We start from the raw sequence: 18,340 nt of genomic DNA on the forward strand, positions 1-18,340 counted from the left end.
CTGCAAAGAACAAGAGTCAACTATGACGCCCTCTAGCGGCTAAACGGGACAACCTAGCCGTGCCCGCTCAACGTCACGTGATAGCCCCGTTCAATAGCTTTCTTTTGTTATACGGTGTGTCTATACAGGGTGTTTCAAATAAGCGAGTTACGGACAATTTTCTGGAAAAGTGCATCAAAATTTCGCTCAAATTGGGAATTTCTGCTTTCGAGGAGGGTGGTCAAAGTACGGCTGTTAGAGCAAAAACAATTGAATATCGATACAAATATTTTACATCAAGTAGGCTTAGAATTTGACGTAGATTCCAAAAATGGAATAAAAAATTATAAGTTTGGTTTGTTGCTCAAATTTGAAACACCCTGTATACTGATGGATTATCTAGGAATAACGTATCAACAAGATTCATATTTGGTATTTTTTTCTATGAAATGAAAACAAGTTACAAGGATGTTAAACATTCAATGAATCACCCTGTAAACTACTCCATTGTATTGTCAGTAACTCGGTTATTTTGACAATTATAGGGTGGTTCAATATACCAATTTGTAGCCCTTGAAATTGTCATTCGACCACCTTGTATAGCGTTTTAACCTAAAACGTCCCATAACTGAGTTATTTATTGTTAAAACTGAGTTGTTTGTTGTAAAGTTTGATTTTGACAGTTTTTACTGTGACAGCCCATAACTCTGTTATTTTGACAGTTACAGGGTGGTTCAATATATCAATTTGTAGCCCTTGAAATTGTCTTTGGATCACCCTGTACACCATATATAGTAGAAATGTCACGCTACCGAAAGATTGAAGCTTTTATACCGGGAATGCGTTGTCCAGAAGGAAGAACATATAGAACGTCTGTTCAATTAAATCAGATTACTATATCCTTGCATGAATTTATAAATAATATTTTTTTAAAAATTTATATTATTTTGAACAGTGTTGAGGTTAGATATACAATATTTTTCAGAAAGTTTCCGGAAAAAATTGGAAAATCTGAAAATTCAACAATAATTCGTTTCTTAATTAATTATACCAACCATCCAATATCAATCCAAATTAAAGTTTAATGTGCTTTTAATCATTAATTTCCAAAAATTGAAATTTTCCAACTCGAAAATTACCGCTTTTACTTTTCTGGGTGATGCTATACCAGAAATATAATATTAGAAACAAAATAACCACATAGGGCTGTATACGATAGATAGATCGATATGAAAGTCATTGGAAGAGGCCTCTAAGAAGAAGAAAAAAGGGCTGTTAAAAAAAATCAAAAACAGTTAACAGCAAAAGCATATAGAATAGAAAGATACACAGAAAGAAGCACTATCTACACAAGAAAAAATACAGAAATAGTGGAAAAGAGATGTCCAACATAGGAGTACAGCTAAACTGGATTCAGAAGGAGTATGATGAAACTGATGAGCTAATTTAAAACGAATGGAAAGATATTACAGAAGTGAAAATCAAAATACCTCTCAACAGTGCTGCTAATTGGAAAGCTCCAACTTTTGATTGGAAAAATTAGAAGCTATTCTCGAATATACCTAAAGTATGTAACAAATTATTTGAGAAATCAGAAAACATACCTAATCCCTAAAAGAAGTATTCCTAAGTAGTAGAAATATTCCTTGTCTAAATACAATATGTATAAAATTATCACAAAAGTCATCTCTGAAAGTTTATAAGAAATTAGTTTATATTTGACTTTGAAAATTGGATGCAATTTTTATATCAAAATTAAATAAAATAAGAGACAACCGGCAACATGTTTCCTACCAAAGACAAACCGAAGTCATCAAAGGATTTATACTGGCTGTCTCTTCTTGATAAAATAGTAATTTTTTGGTTTTACTCAACACCTGAAATTAATATTTTATTATTTATGCTGGCAGTATCTTAACCGTCATCTTATTGATTCGTTTTACTACTTTAAGACGTATAGATAATATAAATAATGTGACGGTTGATAAAGAAATGACCTTCCTAATCAGAGGCCAAACTAATTAAAAATATCACTAAATTAGATAAAATTCATAGGAATTTTAATCTTATCGGTAGTTTTCTGTCTGTTTCAGATAATGTTGGGTGTTTTAAGAAGCACAGGGTGGTTCAGGATGAAGTACACAAATTATTCTACATTTATTTTCAAAAATCATATATCACTACTACTACTACTCCGTAGCACTACAACCCAGGGAGGATCTTGGCTGCCTTGACCATCTGCCTCCACCTGGAGCGATCGTGGGTCATCTCCCTCCATTCTTGCTGGTCTACACCAAGGATAACCAAGGAAAGGGTCATATGGGAAAACTATATTAGCAACCTTTTTGAGGACGAAAGACCTGATTTTGAAAATACGGGTAACAAAAATCTCTCTGGATCTCCCATATCCCTAAAGAAGAAATTAGAAGAGCGATCAATGATAGGAAAACGATTGGCAGACAAGGGTGTATTTTGAAGTCCAAAAACATCTTTCAGAAAGCCCTAGAAGAACGCAACATATGGTCGTTAAGGTGAATGGTCTGTGTTGCTCATTCGTTATGCGGACGACACAGTTCTAATTGCAGATAAAGTGGGATTGTTGGTGAATGCAGTAAGAACATATGGGACTTAATATTAACACCAAGAAGACTAAATTCGTGATAATTACTCGCAAGCCGCAAGAATTTCTAAACGCAAGATAACCAATAGAACGAGTAAACAAATTTAAAAATTTTGGGAACACAGAACTAAGATGTCAAGTAGAAAATGCCTCTGAGTGTTCCTCCCCAGTTCTGATTTCGATTTTAGCCTAAGGATTAGATTTGTAAAATGCTATATCTGGCTGGTATTACTGCATGGCATGGAGGGACACTAAAGGCGTGCACTATGAACAGGATTGAAGCATTCGAGATGTGGATAAACATATACTAAAGATTCCATGGACTGCAAGAAGGACAAATGATGATATCTTGAGAATGATCAATAAAGGCCTCAAACTACTGGATACAATCAAGCGCCAGAAAACAACATATCTAAGAGGATGTCATGGCTTTGCAACGTCAGACAGAGTGGATGGGACTAAGGAGAATAGATGAACCAATCCCTACAACAGGGAATAGGACAAATCTGATCATCAAGCATTAGTGGATTGAATCAGAAGAAGGTTTGGCATTTTTGTAACAAATTTGGCTAAAATAAAGTATGTATGATATTTTGCTGATAGGGGGCGGCACAGCCTGTATATAAGTTTTGTTATCCATTATCGATCATCTTCGGTATGATCAGATTAGATCGGATCGAATCAATTTTGTGGGTGCATTCCACCGCGTGTCCACGGTCTTTAATTGGTGTAATCAGCCGCTGCGGTACAGTTAGCCTTCGTGGTTCCGTGTAAGAAAATCACGCCCCGGACCGAGTCGTGCTAGCATGTAACTTAAATGGACTCTTTCGGTTTACTTAGACTGCTTATATTACCCATTATTTATAGAATACCGAAGGTAGGTATCTATCAGACCAACGTTGAAAGGTATAAACCGTTAAGTCATCCATATATTTAGACATATTATGTTGGGTTTGCCCGTACTGTATGTTCGTAGGGTCAGTTTTAATGGGTTTTGAATTTTTTTACAAACCATGGCAAAACTTAGATTTCTTCGTTGGGACACCATGTAAAAATGGACACCAACTGTTAAATAGGTTGCTAACAAAATTATATTACTTTGCCGGACTAGGAACGTAATGAACCATTTCCCGGACTGAAACAGACTACGTAATAGAGCATATTACCATACAGTACATTACGTAAGTATAGTGCTGTAAGAAGCATTTTATGCACGATATGGAAAAAGTTGTACGACCTACGACCAAGTGTAAAGTCCTGGCTTCCGCAACTTATATAATCTAGAATAATTTTTTTTCATAAAAAAATATATTTTCAACATATTAACATCATATTTGTATTAATCATAGGAATAATGCTAATAAAGAAAAAATAATAATGTATAATTAATAATTGTTAGTGTTGTGCTTAAAATAATGATTTATGGTGATATTACAGTTATTAAGAACAAATGACGTATTTTTTACAGCTTTATTATATTCAATAGCAAACAACAACTGTGCCTCGTAAAGAGGGTCATTACGTAACAGAAAACTATGCGTAATAAGCTATTTACACTGAGGTCGTATGTAAATATTATTCAATAAAATAATAGAGCATAACAAAATTTACTAAAATTCGAAAAAATAATACACAATTATCGTGAATGATACAAAGGAGAGATTAATTCTGCATTTCCAAAGAAAAATCGAACGAACGGTAGGCAACCAGGCAAACAACAAACAATTGGTAGAGCTCGAATCAGCTAAGAAAAGGCCACAGGCGTCATCAAACGATGATGTCACGATCTCTGTACGTCTCACTTTAAATATTGCTGCTCTCGTTACTTTCCAAGTTGTTGCAGCCAGTCAGTGGCGTGCTATTATTTTATCAGTAAAATGAAACATTTTCGTCGTTTTTAATAAAGAAAATAAAAGACAACAAGTTTTTCAAAGGAATGGAAACTCCTTCTGCTTCTTTCTTCATAAATTGTAAGACGTTACTGACGATTTCACGGCCTTGGCTGTATATGATAACACCTTTCTTTCCAACCTTTTTGAAAGACATTTTGACAAAATAACGTTTTTTATTCATAACACTATGTGAACTTCAACTGCGACCATCAACAATACAACCAAAACACCAGACTAAAACGGAACCTAACCTAACCTAAACCCCTAAGTCTCCCTGTCCGCCACTACATTTTTTTAAACTTGGCAACACCGTTTAGAGTGCCTGCTAGTAAAAGCATATAAAAAGGTCCAAATGTCCCTGGCCGCTGCCGCATCTGTTTTAATTGTGTCCAAGTAAAAACCGTACTACGTTGCCAAGTGGCTTTTTGACCGCTTAACAATATATTTTCGGGAATATTTTAATAGGACGCCTCTGATTATATCTAATGCGACGGCAACTGTAGAAGGAGAAAGAAATAGTTTTAAAAACTGCGTCATTGATGATGCGGTGGCCTTTTCTCATCTGATTCGAGCTCTATTTCACGACAGCCTCCCCGGAGAGATTATCGAATCAACGCCCACCGATTGACGTTGATGACAGATTGATGTCTGTTTGTTTTTGACGTTTTACTTTTTTGAAGATTTGTGGTTAGGTTTAGCGGCATTTTGCTGTCAGACATTTTTTTTGTAAACATTTAAGTAAAAAATGTAAGATACAAAAAATAAAGATTAACACAATTTATATACATTTACAATGAGTTTTTAGACTTTTTCCTTTACCGTAAAATATAGTTCAGTAGTTTCGCAATTTAGAATAGTGTTGGTACCAACGTGAAGACACAATGAATTTTGTTAGTCCTTACATTTGGTTAATAGTGGTAAGTGTACTTTATTTAAAAAATTCTTGTATAAAAGTAAAATTTGTGAATCCAAATTTTGTTATTATATAGTATTGACTATTACATTTATTTTAAATGATATGGACATTATCTCAGATTTTAATTTGGGTTTTTCACTCTTATGAAGACTATCTCTAATCTGTTCCAAGTGTACCTGCTTCTTTTGAGAGTAAGTCAAATCCTACATTAGGGTAAAGCCGTGTTCAATATAAAAACTATTCTGTAACATAAAAAACAGATTTTCAGAAACAAATATACAGAAAAATTTTTTCAAGCAAAACCAACCAGTTTATCAAGTTTTGTCTGGAGGGCACCAGGCAAAACTCATCAATATCAATTGGATAGTCTCTGTTCACTGACAGACCCAGAACTGTTTTAAATTGCCAGAGGCCTTTAGGATCATTTCGAAAGTTCTATAGACTTCTAAATGCTATTGAGAACCTTCTAAACAGTGCCAGAAGCTTCTACAAGTGTCTTAAACCTTTCCAAAGTTGTTTTAAATTGTTGGAAGTCTCTAGAACTGTTTTGAATGTGCCAAGGACCTCTAAATGTTACTGAGGACTTTCTGAAAAATTCCAAAGCCTTCTACAACTGTCTGAAACGTTTTCAGAACTATTTAAATTTGCCAGAGGCCTCTAGCACCATTTTGAAAATTCCATAGATCTCTAACTGCTACTAACCACCTTCTAAATGGTGCCAGAAGTTTCTGCAAGTGTCTTAAACCTTCCCAAAGTTGTTTTAAATTGTCGGAAGCCTCTAGAACTGTTTTGAATGTGCCCAGGACCTCTAAATGCTACTGACAACTTTCTGAAAAGTCCCAAAGCCTTCTACAACTGTCTGAAACTTTTTCAGAACTATTTAAATTTGCCAGAGGCCTCTAGGATCATTTTGAAAATTCCATAGACCTCTAAATGCTACTGACAATCTTCTAAACAGTGCCAGAAGCTTCTACAAGTGTCTTAAACCTTCCCAAAGTTGTTTTAAATTGTCGGAAGCCTCTAGAACTGTTTTGAATGTGCCAAGGACCTCTAAATGCTACTGAGGACTTTCTGAAAAATTCCAAAGCCTTCTACAACTGTCTAAAAGTTTTTGATAACTATTTATATTTGCCAGAGGCCTCTAGGACCATTTTGAAAATTCCATAGACCTCTAAATGCTACTGACAATCTTCTAAACAATGCCAGAAGCTTCTACAAGTATCTTAAACCTTCCCAAAGTTGTTTTAAATTGTCAGAAACCTCTAGGACCATTTTGAAAGTTCCATAGACCTCTAAATGCTACTGACAATCATCTAAACAGTGCCAGAAACTTCTACAAGTGTCTTAAACCTTCCCTAAGTTGTTTTAAATTGTCAGAAGCCTCTAGGACCATTTTGAAAGTTCCAAAGACTTCTAAATGCTACTGACAATCTTCTAAACAGTGCCAGAAGCTTCTGCAAGTGTCTTAAACCTTCCCAAAGTTGTTTTAAATTGTCAGAAGCCTCTAGGATCATTTTGAAAGTTCCATAGACCTCTAAATGCTACTGACAATCTTCTAAACAGTGCCAGAAGCTTCTACAAGTATCTTAAACCTTCCCAAAGTTGTATTAAATTGTCAGAAGCCTCTAGGACCATTTTGAAAATTCCATAGACCTCTAAATGCTACTGACAATCTTCTAAACAGTGCCAGAAGCTTCGACAAGTGTCTTAAACCTTCCCAAAGTTGTTTTAAATTGTCAGAAGCCTCTAGAATTGTTTTGAATGTGCCAAGGACCTCTAAATGCTACTGAGAACTCTCTGAAAAATTCCAAAGCCCTCTACAACTGTTTTAAACTTTTTCTGAACTGTTTTAAATAGCCTAGAGGCCTCTAGTACTATTTTGAAAGTTCCATGGAATTCCAAATGCTACTTCTAAAAAGTGGCAAAAACCCAACCATTAAACTTGAACTTTTACTACTCTTGTGCTATCGACAACCTTGTTTTAGATTGTCAAGACATGTTTTAGATTGTCAAAAGCTTCTAAATCCACTAAGCAGTGCCAGTGACTTCTAAATGCTAGTGACTACCTTGTGAGAGGTTTCTAGAGTCATGTTGTCAGAAGTGTTCTAACATGCACCAACATATTTAAAGTTCTCATTCGCGGTAGTGGTAGTGGTAATTATAATAGTGGATTTATTGGTTTTTTTCTTCAAACAATGGATTTAAGCAACAAATATGACAATAATATTTAACTTAGATTTAGGAAATATGGTCTTTTTCTAACTTAATTATTTTCCTATAATTTCAGTGTATGTGTTATACAACATATACTCAAAGTGCAAAGCAAAACAGCAAAAATCTATTAGTGGACAACATAACAGATGGAAAAGACTTAAAAAAGCTGTTGAGAACGAAAACGAACGTTTTGATTGTCTTTTATAACTCTCCTAAGAAGGCTCAAGGTATATTGGATACAATGAGAGATGTGGCACGGAATATTAAGGGAGAAGGTGTGATTGCTGTTATTAATTGTTCTGGGTAAGTATACAAATTGAGTGACATGCGGATTTTTTATGCTCCAATTACTTACCAAGCATACTTTTCAGTTTATATTGATATGCGACTCATTTGATGTTTATTTCTATTTTGCGCAATTTATTTTTTTTTTTTCTTTCCTCAAAAACGTTTATAAATTTATTTCTACAGGAGATAACCCTGTCAAAAGTGAGTAGTACTCCTATGTACCTTATCATTGAGTTGAGGCACATTGTGGTTAGTTTATAAATATTAACATCAATTAAGAGTGGTTTTTACAATTTTCAGAAGTTCCACTAAATTCACCATAATACTTTCTGTATGAATATGAGACCGCCTTTCATCAATTTTGTCATCATCATAATTGTTGTCTAATATCAATTTATCATTATTGAAAGCCTCTTTTATATTTGGGACATAATTATTTACTCCAGTTATTAATCAGTTTTGAAATTCTATTCTAAGTGATACAGTTGGGTTGAATTGAGTTAATAAAATAAAATGGAGTTTGTCCAAATAATTTTTACAAAAAATGCACATAACACTAATATTATCACTTATTAGATGTATGTAAATTTTAATAAGAAATTAATAATAAGCGTAAATTGACATTCACAAATTGCATTATCCTCTTACAAGTGGATGGTAGTATGTGGTAATTACCAAAAGATAATTTTAAGTAGTGATGTGAATGTGAATATTTTACTTTATCAGGAAATTCAAATTTTGACTGTACCAAATGTTGTAATATTTTTTTACGTTATTGGATAGGAAATTTAATGAGGACTCCAAAAATGTGCTTCAAACAGTCTTTTTCTCACTCTAAGTGGGTTCTTTCAAACCGTCTTTCAGACAGTTTATACTTTGACACCACTTTTCTCCAAGACTTTACCTGATTTTGTAGTGTTTTTTACGTCATTAGATAGGACATTTAATGAGGATTCCAAAAATGTGCTTAAAAACATTATTCGGTCACTCCAAGTGGGTTTTACAAACGACTTTGTCCCTGACTGTCCTTAATAGGATTCACTGATTTGTAAATTTGTTGCACCAAACAGTTTTTGCAGTTTTGTTTTCCCTAAATAACTCGAAAACGGTGAAAATTACAAAAAAGTTGCAAGAAATCAAAAAGTTCCTAATCAACTCCTTAACCCAACACCGTAAATTTGCGGGACCGTTTTTGCTTCCACTATACAGGGTGTGTATGAATAGTATAGTGATTGACTGTTTTTGGTCACCCTGCCTGCAAACTTTCAGATAGAATTTTTTGCTCAACACCTCTGAGAAGAGGAGCTCAAGACGGTTAATTTGAGTGGTTCAACCTCGATGAACTCCCAAAAACAAGCGAGTTAAAGGGTGTTCAAATTCCAAACCCCAATTTCAACTGATTTCAAAATTTGTTGCATTAGACTGGTTTTTCCTAAATAACTCGAAAACGGTGAAAGTTACAACAAAATTGCAAGAAACCAAAAATGTTCCTAATCAACTCCTTAACCCAACGCCGTAAATTTGCAGGACCGTTATTGCTTCCAGTATACAGGGTGTGTATGAAAAGTATGGTGATTGACTGTTTTTGGTCACCCTGTACGCAATTTTTCAGAGAAATTTTTTTGCTCAACTATACTGAAAAGAGGAGCTCAAGACGGTTAATTTGAGTAGTTCAACCTCGCTGAACTCCCAAAAACAACCGAATTACAGGGTGTTCAAATTCCAAACCATAACTTTAACTGATTTCAAAATTTATTGCATTAAACTAGTTTTTCCTAAATAACTAGAAAACGGTGAAAGTTACAAAAAAATTGCAAGAAACCAAAAATCTTTCTAATCAACTCTTTAACCCAACACCGTAAATTTGCAGGACCGTTTTCGCTTCCACTATACAGGGTGTGTATGAAAAATATGGTGATTGACTGTTTTTGGTCACCCTTCAAGCAATTTTTCAGATAGAATTTTTTGCTCAACTCCACTGAAAAGAGGAGCTCAAGACGGTTAATTTGAGTGGTTCAACCTCGCTGAACTCCCAAAAACAACTGAGTTACAGGGTGTTCAAATTCTAAACCACAACTTCAACTGATTTCAAAATTTGTTGCATTAAACCAGTTTTTGATAAATAACTCGAAAACGGTGAAAGTTAAAAAAAAATTGTAAGAAACCAAAAATGTTCCCAATCAACTCCTCAACCCAACACCGTAAATTTGCAGGACCGTTTTTGCTTCCACTATACAGGGTGTGTATGAAAAGTATGGTGAATGACTGTTTTTGGTCACCCTGCAAGCAATTTTTCAGATAGAATTTTTTGCTCAACTCCACTGAAAAGAGGAGCTCAAGACGGTTAATTTGAGTGGTTCAACCTCGCTGAACTCCCAAAAATAACCAAGTTACAGGGAGTTCAAATTCTAAATCACAACTTCAACTGATTTCAAAATTTGTTGCATTAAACCAGTTTTTCCTAAATAACTCAAAAACGGTGAAAGTTACAAAAAAATTGCCAGAAACCAAAAATTTTCCTAATCAACTCCTTAACCCCACACCGTAAATTTGCGGGACCGTTTTTGCTTCCAGTATACAGGGTGTGTATGAATAGTATAGTGATTGACTGTTTTTGGTCACCCTCTAAGCAATTTTTCAGATAAAATGTTTTGCTCAACTCCACTGAAAAGAGGAGCTCAAGATGGTTAATTTGAGTGGTTCAACCTCGCTGAACTCCCAAAAACAAGCGAGTTAAAGGCTGTTCAAATTCCAAATCCCAATTTCAACTGATTTCAAAATTTGTTGCATTAAACCAGTTTTTGATAAATAACTCGAAAACGGTGAAAGATACAAAAAAATTGCCAGAAACCAAAAATGTTCCTAATCAACTCCTTAACCCCACACCGTAATTTTGCGGGACCGTTTTTGCTTCCAGTATACAGGGTGTGTATGAAAATATGGTGATAGACTGTTTTTGGTCACCCTACACGCAAGTTTTTAGATAGAATTTTTTGCTCAACTCTACTGAAAAGAGGAGCTCAAGACGGTTAATTTGAGTGGTTCAACCTCGCTTAACTCCCAAAAACAACCGAGTTACAGGGTGTTCAAATTCCAAACCACAACTTTAACTGATTTCAAAATTTGTTGCATTAAACTAGTTTTTCCTAAATAACTCGAAAACGGTGAAACTTACAAAAAAATTGCAAGAAACCAAAAATGTTCCTAATTAACTCCTTTACCCACCGTAAATTGACAGGACCGTTTTTGCTTCCAGTATACAGGGTGTGTATGAATAGTATAGTGATTGACTGTTTTTGGTCACCCTGCCTGCAAACTTTCAGATAGAATTTTTTGCTCAACACCTCTGAAAAGAGGAGCTCAAGACGGTTAATTTGAGTGGTTCAACCTCGATGAACTCCCAAAAACAAGCGAGTTAAAGGGTGTTCAAATTCCAAACCCCAATTTCAACTGATTTCAAAATTTGTTGCATTAGACTAGTTTTTCCTAAATAACTCAAAAACGGTGAAAGTTACAAAAAAATTGCCAGAAACCAAAAATGTTCCTAATCAACTCCTTAACCCAACACCGTAAATTTGCGGGACCGTTTTTGCTTCCAGTATACAAGGTGTGTATGAAAAGTATGGTGATTGACTGTTTTTGGTCACCCTGTCTGCAAACTTTCAGATAGAATTTTTTGCTCAACTCCACTGAAAAGACGAGCTCAAGACGGTTAATTTGAGTGGTTCAACCTCGCTGAACTCCCAAAAATAACCAAGTTACAGGGAGTTCAAATTCTAAATCACAACTTCAACTGATTTCAAAATTTGTTGCATTAAACCAGTTTTTCCTAAATAACTCAAAAACGGTGAAAGTTACAAAAAAATTGCCAGAAACCAAAAATGTTCCTAATCAACTCCTTAACCCCACACCGTAAATTTGCGGGACCGTTTTTGCTTCCAGTATACAGGGTGTGTATGAAAAGTATGATGATTGACTGTTTTTGGTCACCCTGCACGCAATTTTTCATATAGAATTTTTTGCTCAACTCTAGTATTTTAACAAGAAAATAAACAAATTTTAGTAGAGTCTTATCACTATAAACTTGTTTTTCTGCTATAAATAAATTTATCATTTTATAGAGAAGCGAAGAAATTATGCAAAAAGCTGAAAATTCCAAGCAATGAAAATTTTGTTTTAAAACATTATAAAGACGGCGAATTTAACAAAGATTACGACCGCAAATACAACGAAAAAGCTATTACTAACTTTATGAAAGATCCTACAGGCGACTTACCATGGGAGGAAGACGACACTGCCAAGGATGTAATGCACATTTCAGACCCTAATGTAAGTTTTTTGTTATACAATTTTTAGGTTTCGTTCAAATTTGACACAATCTTTGCCATAATACTTCATTGTCATCAAAATTTCAGTTTCATATTTCATACTCATCTAGCTTTTATCTAAAACATTTTAAAAAAGGAACGAAATGAAGAATAATAAAGCTTTTAAATTTTGGCAGAGCTTGGCAAGATTTCTGAAAAGGGAGGGAAGACCGATTCTCATAATGTTTTATGCACCCTGGTGTGGCTATTGCAAAACGTTGAAACCCGAATATTCGCAAGCGGCTACTGACTTAAAAGATCAGGCAGTTTTAGCCGCTATTGACGTAAACAGACCTGAAAACGCTGTTCTTCGGACCCAATACAACATTAGCGGTTTTCCAACTTTGCTGTACTTTGCGTAAGTTTTAAATTGTATTATCTGGCTTTGCGTTAATGCTGTGATATTGTCTGTAATAGAAATGGGTCTTTTAAGTATGCTTATGAAGGAGATAACAAACGTGGCGCTCTAGTACAGTTTATGCACAATCCGTCAGCTCCTCAAGTTAAAGTGAGAGAGCCCGATTGGTCTGAGTCAAACACTGATATCGTTCATTTGAACACCGCAAATTTTGATGCCGTACTAAAAGATGCTGCTTCTGTGCTGGTTATGTTTTATGCACCTTGTAAGCTTCTGGTTATTCCTAAAGGTTAATTAAATGTAATTTTTTTAATATTAAGGGTGCGGTCATTGCAAACGTATGAAACCAGAGTTTGAAACGGCCGCCGCTCAAATGAAACAAGAAGGGGTTAGTTAATGTGTTGCTAATTAAGCTTGTTGAGTAATTTTTTTTAAAGATATCAGGCTTTTTGGCTGCAGTTGATGCTACAAAAGAGTCTTCTCTAGGATCGAGATTTAACGTAAAAGGTTACCCTACGGTGATTTACTTTACGTACGGAGAACAGATGTACAATGTCAATGTACGTGAAGCAATCAAGATTATTGATTTTATGCGGTAAGACGTTGGAATTTAGTGGATTTAAAGGGTTTTTCTGTTTTTTTTTTAATATCAGGGATCCTAAAGAACCTCCACCACCGCCACCGCCAGAGAAACCGTGGAGTGAAGAAAGTAGCGACGTGCTCCATTTAACAGAAGATAACTTCAAACCGGTTCTGAAAAAGAAAAAGCACGTGCTAGTGATGTTCTATGCGCCTTGTAAGTATTATTATTATTTAGAGTCCCGTTTTCTAGAAATTTTGCTTTTTGTAAATAATGCAAAACAGGCCATTTGACAGATTATTTATGCTATTTTTTGAATGGTTTAATAGTTTTTGACTACTGGTAATTGTAAAGGCGGTTATATGTGTAAAATAACTCCTAATCGCAGGAGTTTTGACGTAATGTTATTGATTCTGTAACGCCGAACAGTGGGTCTTTCTAGGCCCTAAGTGGTAATAATGACTTTTGCTATATTGAAGGCTTCTGAGAGACAAAAACATACCAATTATCTGTTGCAAAATGGGTGAGTAATAATTTACAAATTTAAACTGACTGAATTTTTAAATGCTCCTGAAGTAGTCTAAAAAAATGAAAAAAACGTTCCAAAACACTATAGGAGTTCTAAAATGTCCAAACGCTTTTAGAACAGTCTACAAGCTTCCAAATGCTTTTCAACTTATCTAGAAGCTTTCAAAAGATTTCAAGACAGTCTAAAAGCTTCCGTATGCTTCTAAAAGGTTTCAAATGCCTTAAAAGTAGTTCAGAACCTTCAAGGTTCTTTAAACCGTCCAAACACCTTCCAAATCCTCCTCAAATAGTCTAAAAAGGTTTTAAAACAGTCTAGAAACTCCAAAATGCTTTTAAAGCAGTCGAAAACCTTCCAAAACAGTCTAAAATCTTCCAAAAGCTTTTAGAACACTCTAAAGGCTTCCAAATGATCTTCACCTAATCCAGAAGCCCTCAAAACATTTCAAGACAGTCTAAAAGCTTCCGTATGCTTTTGAAGCAGTTTAAAAGCTTCTATGAGTTTCTAGAACCGTTCATAAGCTTTCAAAAGCAGTCCAAAACCTTCAATGCGTTTTAAACTCTGCAGAATCCTTGTAAATGCTCCTAAAGTAGTCTGGAAAGTTTTCAAAATACTACAGAAACTCTAAAACGCTTCTAAAGCAGCCGAAAGCCTTTCAAAAGCTTTTAGAACAGTCTAGAAGCTCTAAAATATTTCAAGACAGCCTAAAAACTTCCGTATGCTTCTAGAGCAGTTTGACAGCTTCCAAAAGTTTCTAGAACCGTCTATAAGGTTTCAAATGCCTTAAAAGCAGTCCAGAATCTTCAAGGCTCTTTAAACTGTCCAAACACCTTCCAAATCCTCCTCAAGTAGTCTAAAAAGGTTTAGAACACTCTAAAGGTTTCCAAATGGTCTTCACCGAGTCTACAAGCTCTCAAAACATTTCAAGACAGTCTAAAAGCTTCCGTATGCTTCTTAATCAGTTTAAAAGCTTCTATGAGTTTCTAGAACCATTCATAAGCTTTCAAAAGCAGTCCAAAACCTTCAATGCTTCTTTAACTTTCCAGAATCCGTTCAAATACTCCTAAAGTAGTCTGGAAAGTTTTCAAAATACTACAGAAACTCTAAAATGCTTTTAAAGCAGTCGAAAGCCTTCCAAAAGCTTTTAGAACAGTCTAGGCGCTCTAAAATATTTCAAGAGATTCTAAAAGCGTCCGTATACTTCTGAAGCAGTTTAAAAGCTTCTATGAATTTCTGGAACCGTCCATAAGCTTTCAAATGCTTCAAAAGCAGTCCAAAACCTTCAATGCTTCTTTAACTTTCCAGAATCCCTTCAAATACTCCTAAAGTAGTCTGGAAAGTTTTCAAAATACTACAGAAACTCTAAAATGCTTCTAAAGCAGTTGAAAGTCTTCCAAAAGCATTTAGAACAGTCTAGAAGCTCTAAAATATTTCAAGACAGTCTAAAAGCTTCCGTATGCTTCTAGAGCAGTTTGACAGCTTCCAAAAATGTCTAGAACCGTCTACAAGGTTTCAAATGCCTTAAAAGCAGTCCAGAATCTTCAATGCTCTTTAAACTCTTTAAACACCTTCCAAATCCTCCTCAAGTAGTCTAAAAAGGTTTTAAAACACTACACAAGCTCCAAAATGTTTCTTAAGCAGTCGAAAGCCTTTCAAAATAGCCTAGAATCGTCTAAAAACTTTTAAAACACTCTAAAGGCTTCCAAATGATCTTCACGTAGTCTAGAAGCTCTCAAAACACTTCAAGACAGTCTAAAAGCTTCCGTATGCTTCTGAAACAGTTTAAAAGCTTCTATGAATTTCTGGAACCGTCCATAAGCTTTCAAATGCTTCAAAAGCAGTCCAAAACCTTCAATGCTTCTTTAACTTTCCAGAATCCTTTCAAATACTCCTAAAGTAGTCTGGAAAGTTTTCAAAATACTACAGAAACTCTAAAACGCTTCTAAAGCAGTTGAAAGTCTTCCAAAAGCTTTTAGAACAGTCTAGAAGCTCTAAAATATTTCAAGACAGTCTAAAAGCTTCCGTATGCTTCTGAAGCAGTTTAAAAGCTTCTATGAGTTTCTAGAACCGTCCGTAAGCTTTCAAATGCTTCAAAATCAGTCCAAAACCTTCAATGCTTCTTAAACTTTCCAGAATCCTTGTCAGAATTAGGCCCCAGGGCCGTTAATTCTTGAAAGCAGGAAACGGAATTCTCCAGCGAAGTGTTGATAGAATGTGACAGAAGAAGCTGACAATGGCGAGTTCCTGTCACATTCTACATGTCTTTCTCTTCATAATTCCCTTCCCTCGTCTCAAGAATACGCACCCTGGTCTGGGACAGAACGCACAAATTTGTTGTTTTGTTGTAAATATATTGAATTTTGTCTGTAGAATGTGACAGGAACCCGCCATTGTCAGCTTTATCCGTCACTTCACTTAAAAATTCCGTTTTTTGCTTTCAAAAATTAAAGGGTCTGGTCTGGGACAGAACGCACAAATTTGTTGATTTGTGACCCAATTATGTTGCTCTATATCCAAATCGTATTAGAAATTTATGGACAGTTTAATAAAGGTTGCCGAACTATTATTACTAATTAAGAAATTGCTTCTAAATTATATACAGGGTGGCTGAAAATTCACTCACCAACATTCAGACAACAATAAAAACATTGAAAGTTTTTTAAATTAAACTCACTGTATATTTTTAACTGAAAGGCCATTTATACAGGGTGGTCCAAATTGATTGTAGGATAATTCAAGAGTGGAAAGTACATAAAAAATAAACTCCAAAGTGTCATATAAACTATAGTCGAAAAGTGCCCTCTAGCGGAGCTAGCGAACTGTAAAGGTGAGGCACCAAGACAATTTTTTAAATTTTAATTCCTAAACGAAAAAAGTTACTCAAATAAAATTTGGAATGCATGTTTGCTATATTGTGTATGTTTATTTGGAAATTTTTTCAAATTTTGAAAATAATCCGGACAGCTACGGAAGCCGTTCAAAAAGTTTGACAGCTTGAAATTTCTATAAGCTATAATTTTAGGACATTATAATGAGGCACATGTGATAGCCCATACTTTTTCCCAAGAAAAGTTTGTCTTGGCATTTCTTTTTATTTTGCATAGTTTTTCAGGTACAGTCATTTTTATAAACTTGTGCGTAAATAAAAAAAAATCGCTTCTGTTCGGAATATTGAAAAAAAATCAAAAATTTCCAAATTGTTACTTCAAAATGGTGACAAATTTGCCAAATTTCATTTGGGTTTTTATTGATTAGGAATTAAAATAAAAAAAAACTGTTTTTTGGGGTACATATTTTAGGGTTTGCTAACTCTGCTAGGGGGCGCTTTTCGACCATAGTTTATATGACACTTTCGAGTTTATTTTTTATGTACTTTCTTCTTTTTAAAGTATGTTACAATCAATTTGGACCACCCTGTATATTAGCGTGTTCCTATACCTGAATCGTCAAAAAAGGATTAAAAAAAAACTAAGTTTGTGCAAAATTATTTGAATTATTTTTAATTAAAATAGAGTTGGAAGACTGTCCAAAAATGCTGCTTATACTATTGGCTTTTCAAGATAAGAGATACTCCCTCTGGTGATCAGTTTCGGGCATTCCAGCTGTCATTTCTCCTTTTGTTTACATTGATTTTGGTTACAAATTTAGCACTGGTTTCATAAATATGAAGTGACAGTGTCATATTATTTATAATGTTACGTTGTATACGTTTGAAACTTAGAATTTTTTATAGAATGTAAAAATGCAGTATTAAACTCATTTCCATTTAAAAAAAATAAATTTGACATCCGCCCAGTTTATCCTGTATACTGTTTTATATTCAGTTCAGACATGGAAGTAAAAATTTCTTCTTCACCTTTTTTGTTAGGGAATAACTTGCTTGAAACACTTCCCATAACAGATATAACGTTAAATTGATAGGAGTGATTGTATTTTTAGGGTGTGGACATTGCAAGAAAGCCAAACCGGAATTTGCCCAAGCAGCGGCAGAATTCAAAGATAATCCCAGGGTGGAATTTGCGGCAGTAGATTGTACGGTCCAGCAATCTGTTTGTAGTGCTTTTGATGTCACCGGATACCCCACTCTCAAGTATTTCAGTTACTTTAATAAAGAAGTTAAAGCTTATAGCGGAGGAAGAACGGTGAGTGATTCAATTTTATCCGCCAAGATATTACAGTGTTAAATTTGTTCTTGTATTGGAATCTCGTGATCATTGTGGCAAACTGCTCTGTTACATTCAAAACTAGATTTTTGTTAGGAATTCTTGGAAAAGTTAATTTCACTTGGAAACTGGAAAGAAGTTTGGCATAAAATTGATTATATTACCAAGCAGTTTTTAGCGTGGTGAAGTAAAAATACAGGGTTTTTCAATGAAAAGTAGCCACCCAAAAATAATAATCTAAATAATAACCATAACCAAAATAATTTCTCTGTTTTGAAAATGCTAAGACACATCAACAAATATTGCAAGGGGGACATCTTTTACGTAGGATTTGAATTTCTGCCATCAGCCCCTTTGCCGCCATAGCCACCTCCACTAAGTTTTCAAATGGCACCATTCCCTGTGTGGCACATCGTTGGAAAGGGTATTTCATAAGG

General features: G+C 34.8%; 1 protein-coding gene and 1 long non-coding RNA gene across 4 annotated transcripts in view; both read left to right on the forward strand.

The window, feature by feature from the left end:
* Window positions 1-2,073: 2,073 nt before the first annotated feature.
* LOC145724331 (uncharacterized) lies at window positions 2,074-3,723 on the forward strand. The gene is made up of 2 exons (XR_014176984.1): window positions 2,074-3,142; window positions 3,203-3,723. It is a non-coding gene; the product is annotated as an uncharacterized LOC145724331 (long non-coding RNA).
* Window positions 3,724-5,216: 1,493 nt separating this feature from the next.
* LOC145724324 (protein disulfide-isomerase A5) overlaps window positions 5,217-18,340 on the forward strand; it is a 32,524-nt gene continuing 19,400 nt past the window's right edge. For all 3 annotated transcript variants that reach the window (XM_081972500.1, XM_081972499.1, XM_081972501.1), the window contains exons 1-9: window positions 5,217-5,408; window positions 7,695-7,924; window positions 12,031-12,238; window positions 12,414-12,634; window positions 12,694-12,899; window positions 12,955-13,022; window positions 13,072-13,229; window positions 13,288-13,430; window positions 17,680-17,882. In XM_081972500.1, coding sequence (XP_081828626.1) covers window positions 5,373-5,408; window positions 7,695-7,924; window positions 12,031-12,238; window positions 12,414-12,634; window positions 12,694-12,899; window positions 12,955-13,022; window positions 13,072-13,229; window positions 13,288-13,430; window positions 17,680-17,882 — 1,473 coding nt within the window. In that variant the 5' untranslated portion in view covers window positions 5,217-5,372. The remainder of the gene's footprint in view (window positions 5,409-7,694; window positions 7,925-12,030; window positions 12,239-12,413; window positions 12,635-12,693; window positions 12,900-12,954; window positions 13,023-13,071; window positions 13,230-13,287; window positions 13,431-17,679; window positions 17,883-18,340) is intronic.

Source organism: Ips typographus, linkage group LG2 (genome assembly GCF_016097725.1).
Source record: "Ips typographus isolate SLU linkage group LG2, UJ_Ityp_2.0, whole genome shotgun sequence".
Taxonomy (NCBI): Eukaryota; Metazoa; Arthropoda; class Insecta; order Coleoptera; family Curculionidae; genus Ips; species Ips typographus.